This window comes from Platalea leucorodia, assembly GCF_965183815.1.
Source record: "Platalea leucorodia genome assembly, chromosome: 4".
Taxonomy (NCBI): domain Eukaryota; kingdom Metazoa; phylum Chordata; class Aves; order Pelecaniformes; family Threskiornithidae; genus Platalea; species Platalea leucorodia.
In genome coordinates, this window is record NC_138826.1 from 71,373,902 (window position 1) to 71,379,901 (window position 6,000).

The 6,000-nt window shown below is 50.4% G+C and overlaps 1 protein-coding gene across 1 annotated transcript in view; it reads left to right on the plus strand.

The window, feature by feature from the left end:
- CACNA1I (calcium voltage-gated channel subunit alpha1 I) overlaps window positions 1-5,797 on the plus strand; it is a gene marked incomplete at both ends in the record, with an annotated part of 159,604 nt that extends 153,807 nt beyond the window's left edge. The window contains 4 exons of the mRNA XM_082309099.1: window positions 1,561-1,677; window positions 2,063-2,231; window positions 3,115-3,311; window positions 5,096-5,797. Of these exons, the coding sequence (XP_082165225.1) occupies window positions 1,561-1,677; window positions 2,063-2,231; window positions 3,115-3,311; window positions 5,096-5,797 (1,185 nt within the window). The remainder of the gene's footprint in view (window positions 1-1,560; window positions 1,678-2,062; window positions 2,232-3,114; window positions 3,312-5,095) is intronic.
- Window positions 5,798-6,000: the final 203 nt, after the last annotated feature.

The window sequence follows — 6,000 nt, forward strand, 5'->3', positions numbered from 1 at the left end:
GACTATTCTGGCTTTTGTTGAAACCCTTTTTTATGGATGAAGAAGGTAGTTACAGATGTTATCACATTTCATGCTCGTGTCTCTACAAGCACAGCTGTGAGGTTGTTCTGGTGTAACAAGCACTTAGGCGAGTAATGGATGAGTACGCACATTAAGTGGGACTGAATGAAGACTGTGTTTCTCTACACAAGTAGTTGTTGACTGGTGGCTGTGTAGCGTGCTTGACATAACTTCATTGTGGGTTCTCCAGTGCGTCTGTGCTCTGAGCAGCAGTTGTTGGTTTTGGGCTCTCTTCATGGTTGAACGGCACCATGTTCCCGTGTCAGAATAATATCCCAAATAAGGATGTCATTTGTGCCCTTTATTTAAATCCAGCTCTGGTTTTCCGCCCTGTTTATTCAAAGTGCATTATCCCTCAGATGGAGACCTCTTCCAGTCTCTGGCATTGGCACAAGCCACTAAACTCCCAGCTCGAAGGAGTCATCTCTCCAAATGTTCCACCTGCTCTTATAGCACAAAAGCTGTACCCGCCTCTTGCAAACACAAACACAGGGGAGGACAAGATAAATGGCCAGGAAGCAAGTTGTCCTGACTAAGACAACCCAGAATATATCTTTCAAGAGTCAGGTGCTGGTGGTGGGAACTGGTGGGACTCTAGAGACTAGTGATGGAAAGCCGAGCACAGGAGAGACAGAGCAGCTGCTTAGGCTACTAGAAAAAGGAGATGCTTTTCAGGCATTGTGGGAAAGAGATGTCAGGTAGAGGGGAATTGAAAGCTTGGAGGAAAGAAGATGGGAGAGGGGCACACGTGGTATGAAATAGGCCAAAGATGAAGCAAGGTCAGGCACGGGACTGGAGCGGAGCTGAGGCCCAAGTATGAGAGAGATGCAGTGGTCAGACTTGGTTTCAGGAATCAAGAGAGCACAAGTATGGGTGGGTGGGAGGAATGAGTTTAGGGATGGAGAGCAGGATGGGAGATGGTGTTAGCTGAGGTCTTGGGTAGGTTAGAGGTGAGGGGAGAAGGAAGACACAGGGAAGCTGAAGGGAAACAGGGTTTCAGTGATAAAGGTAAGAATATGAAAAGCATGATACTGGCATGGACTGCAAGAGGCATGATTATCCCTGGAATGAAAGCACCTTCATGTTTAAGCAGGGCTGTCCATGGCGCCTTCAGAGAGAAGGGTCCACTCCTCATCCCTCAGCAGAGCAGACTGCCTTGTCACCGGCCTGAGGGAGCCCTCTCCCCACCTGGCTTTACTTGCAGGGCCTTGTGCCAGCCATATCGCTGGGACAGAATCAGGACTCCTTCCTCCAATTCTGGCACTAGAGGAGCATGGACTGGTGGTGGGCTGCTTGCAGATCATATGATCAACCTTCCTTAAAAAGTGGATTCTCCTGCCCAGCCCAGGTCTGGGTTAGGCAGTACCTGATGTATCCAAGGAATATAACCTAAAATTGATCTTGGGTCTACAGGCTCTCACTTATCCATCATGAACAGTGTGACTGCTTGAAATGTGGATGCCAAGCATGACCTGTGACAGCTCCTTTCCATTCCTGCAGGTCCAGCTGGCTGAAATGGAAGCATTATCCCTCAATTCAGACAAGTCCTCTTCCATCCTTCTAGGAGATGAGTCAGACAATCGCAGCACTTCTCAGCTGAGTCCTAAGGAGATCAAGGTTAGCCCCAGGCGGTCATGGGCATGTTGCACCATGTGCTGTATTTCTGCCTCTGCTCTTGTGAAGTGCTCTGTATTCATCCAAGTGTCTCTGATGAGGAATATAAATTCTGGTCACTTTTCAAGAGCTTCTCCATAGAGACATATCATAGAGAAGGATTTGGGGAGAAAAAAAGGGATGTATGTTTTTGAAAGTTCTCTTCACTACTGTCAGTAACTTCCTCTGAATGAGCCTAAATTTTTAGGGGATTTGGGCTGCAAACCTGAGCATCTCTTAGCTAGCTTGAAGGTATCTTCCGAATCAGCCCTTCTTGAGGCTTTGACAAGTCTGCTCTGTTACCTGCCATTAAATTTTACAAGTCTTTGTCCTCACTTGTTTTTTCCAGCAGGATGGCCAGGACAGCCCTGACTCCAATGGGGCAGGAGATCTGGGGGAATGCCTGCTCCCAATATCCAGTGCAGATGGCTCTACAAACCCGGACAGTTACCTGTGTGAAATGGAGAAAACTCCTTTCAACTCAGTCCAGTCTTGGCTAAAGCATGAAAGTACCAAAGGTGAGCATGGTTCTCATCGTTCTCCAGGTCTGCTGAAAGTGTGGGTTGGTTCAGCTCATCTGCCTTTCTCCTGCCTCTCCCCTGCCCGGAATGGAGTTAAACTGACGTGGAGTTACACTAACCAAGAATTAGCTTTCAGTTTGCTAGTCCTCAGGAATGGGGTGAGGAGCAGTTCCTTCTTTTGCTGCTAGATCTTATATCCTCGCTCAGACTTGCTTATGTGAAGTATCGTGAAAGAGCTGATTCCTGTTCACAGTAGTGCGCCCATGCACAGTCAGACAAGAGTGGGGACAGCCTCCCCTGACATGCCAGCTGGATGAACTGTGCTCACTTGGCATTGTGAAATGTTGCTGCCCCCTGAGACCAGGCTCCTCAGGTGGCAGGTTCAGGGAACGTGTAATATATGTCTGCCTTTGGCGGAAGTGCTCCAGTTCTACCATTGAGCATGCTCTGGCCTCCTATGGTCCACAGGTTTCCCAAACCACCAGTTTATTTATCTCCCTTCATCCCGTGCCTTGCGGGATCTGGGATGAAAGTCCTCTGGCAGTGATACGTAGTTGAATCAAGGCCTTACGGCTTGGCATTTCTGTGAGAGCAGCAACCAGAGAGGCAAGCTGGGCTGTTGCTTTATGGCTCTGAGCTGCGTTAGATCTTCTGGGTCTGGTGCAGGTTTTGGTCCTTGTGTAGAAAGTGGGACTATGCTGTGAACACTAGGCTGAGTCTTCTTGGTATGTTACTAAATATTCTCCGAACACTGGATTTGCAGGACCCTCAGTGTAACAGCAGCAAAGGCACCAAATCAAATTGGAGGATTCTTCAACTTTTTTTTTTTTTTTTTCTTCTGTTTCTGTTCTCCTCCCCATTTCTTTTGGTGCTTTGTCAGTCCCTCCCAGCCCCTTCTCTCCAGGTGCGTCTTGCCCTCTGTTACCTGTACCAGCAGAATTTTTCCACCCAGCCATCTCTACCACCCAGACAGGGCCTGAGAAAGTCTCATGTCCACGCAACCTTCCTAAGATCTCTCTGCAAGGCTCATGGGCATCACTGAGATCTCCAAGTGTGAACTGTTCACTTCTTCGTCAGGTGAGGACCCCCGCTTCACTCTGCTAGGAAAGTGTGATCTTCGTGTCACACCCAAACAGAGAGGGCTGAATGGGTAGGAAGGCAGAGGAAGAGGCAGCTCTGATGGTCAGGATCTAACCTGTTGGAGGAGCACCATGGACTGCAGAATGCAGGAAGGTTGGGGAGAAGAGAGGGTTGTATAGCAAAGGGGTGTTGTATAGCTCTCACCCCCTGAAATCATATATTCTTCTGCTTTGACAGCTGCAGCTAGCCCCATGTGAAAATGAAATCACATCACCTTTTAGCTTGCTCCTGGGTCCCATGTGCTGAGTGAGCTGCAGACACCTGCATGCACAGCAGCCACAGTGTAAACCAGGGAGATGGCAGCTGCACAGCCACCTCCGCTCCTCTTAGCGCCATGACTCTGGATCACACACCTGCTTTGGTTGGAACAGGCTTCTCCCTCCCTACCTCCTCCACAGCCCTTCGTGCCACATCCACACACTGTGTCCCTGAGCTCGCTGTTTTCCCCTGCCCACTTAGCCCTTACAACCCAGAAAGATGCTATCTCTTTCTGAAAAGGCAGCTATTTCTCGCTAGTGAAAGAGAAGAATAGAAGTGTGAGGGAAGATCAAGTGTTTCTGAAGAGCAGAGGAGGCAGAGATGAAAGTCCAATAGAGATCCCTGTTATTGTCCTTGGAAGACACTCCATGAACAATTCCTGTTTGAGGAGTACAGGGACGCTCTATTCCAGACAAACTAAACAATAAAAATAAAAATAAAATCATATGTTATCCAGTTCTATGTGACAGACACTGTTGGCACAATACAAATGTGTATAAATTCACTAGGGATAAATTTAGCCTCGAGCTGAGGCCACTGAGTTGTTGCGGTGGTGAAACTTCTCGTTTAAGTTTAGACATGAAGAGAAAGAGCTCTGGAGTTGGCATACCACTGGGACAAAAGTACTGAACTGTTGTAAAGGAGAAATTGGTAAGCTTCTGATTATGTGATGCAGACTGTATTGAATAGCTATGGCTCAGGAGAGCACTTCTAGTCCTACATCCATAATTCGCAGTGCTGTGTCCCAGTGATGATCTCATAGCACAGACCAATTTCCTAGGAACAACTGAAATGCAGCTTGACTAACTGAGCACTGATAGAAGGAAATTAAGGCTGTTTCCCCTTCCTGCTAGAAGGGGACCCCACCTTTCTGCCCTAAATACCATCATTGCCACTAGCACTGGTCAAAAGAACTATGATGCCTCTTTTCTCTCCCCAGATGTTGCTAATTTTTTAATGAGAGGAGGTCTATGTACAGGGCCTGAGATCTATGTACAGAAGTCCCCTGATTTCTGGCAAGCTGGTGGTTTTGATGTATCCACAGCCAGTGCGGCAGGTTCACAGGGAAGCAGAGAGCAGGGATCCACAGGGAATCTCAGCCTCACTGCTTCCTGGATGGCCAGTGAGCAGGGGCACCCCGGCAGCAGGGGCTGCACAGCTTGCAGACCCAGCACCCCTTCCCTTTGATGGAGCATTTCACATGGGAGGAGAAGATTCATCCTGGAGCAGGATGAAATCAGAGCTCAAAATATTGAAACCTTTCCTCCTCCAGAAGGGATTTCCCTGGGCAAACTGAAGAGCTGGTGCTTTGTGGCATTGTTCAGGTGGCTTATAGCTGCCCTCCCCAGGAGAGGAGAGAGAGGAATTGAAGTTTTTCCCCTTTTTCTGTAATTGTGGCTAATTGTGATTTTTTTTTTTTTTTTTTTTTTCTCTCTCCTTCTCTCCACACCCTTGCTCTCCAGGCCCCTGAGAGCGATACCTCGCTGGACAGCCGGAGCAGCAGCTCAGCGGGCAGCCTGCAGACCACACTGGAGGACAGCCTCAACCTCAGCGACTCTCCCCAGTGCACCCTGGACCTCCCAGTGGCTCTGTGCCCCGTGCCAGCTGCCAGCAGCCAAAGACCCCTGGCAGCCCCTCTCTCCCCCACCTCCCGCCGCCGGAGCCTGCGGGGCCGGGGGCTCTTCAGCCTGCGAAGCATCCGTCGGCACCAGCGCAGCCACAGCAGTGGCGGGAGCACCAGCCCCGGCTGCACCCACCATGACTCCATGGACCCCTCAGACGAGGAGGGGGCGGGCAGCAGCCTGCGGGGGGGTGGCAACAACAGCGAGCCGTCGGAGACGCTCAGCAGCCTCTCGCTGACCTCCCTCTTCTCACCCCCGCCGCCGGGGCTGACACTGGTGAAGAAGTGCAGCAGCACCAGCAGCCTCCACGCCAGCCCCTCGCCCCGCCGCCCCGTTGCCCACCACGCCAAGCCCTTCTACACCGTTGACCCCCGGGGCTTCCTCTCGATGCCCTCCTGGGTGACAGACTTCTGCAAGGACACCCCCTCGCCTAGGGAAGGAGAGGAGCCGGACAGCCCCGGGAGACTGGGGATGGGGGACCGTGGCTCCCCGCTCCCATCTGAGCTGGAGCTGGGCGATGGAGTCAGCAAGAGGAACAGATGAGGGTCCCTGGGGCACAGGGAGGGAGCGTTCAGCTGCCGGCATGGGGAACATGTTTCACTAGTGTCTCCCCAGCAGCAATTCCAAAGGATTTGCAAGAAAAAGAACCAGGCAAACAAAAATTTATAAATATATATATATACATAAATATATATATATATAGAATAAATACTCTGGTACCGTACCTCAGAGGCATGGGAGAGTGC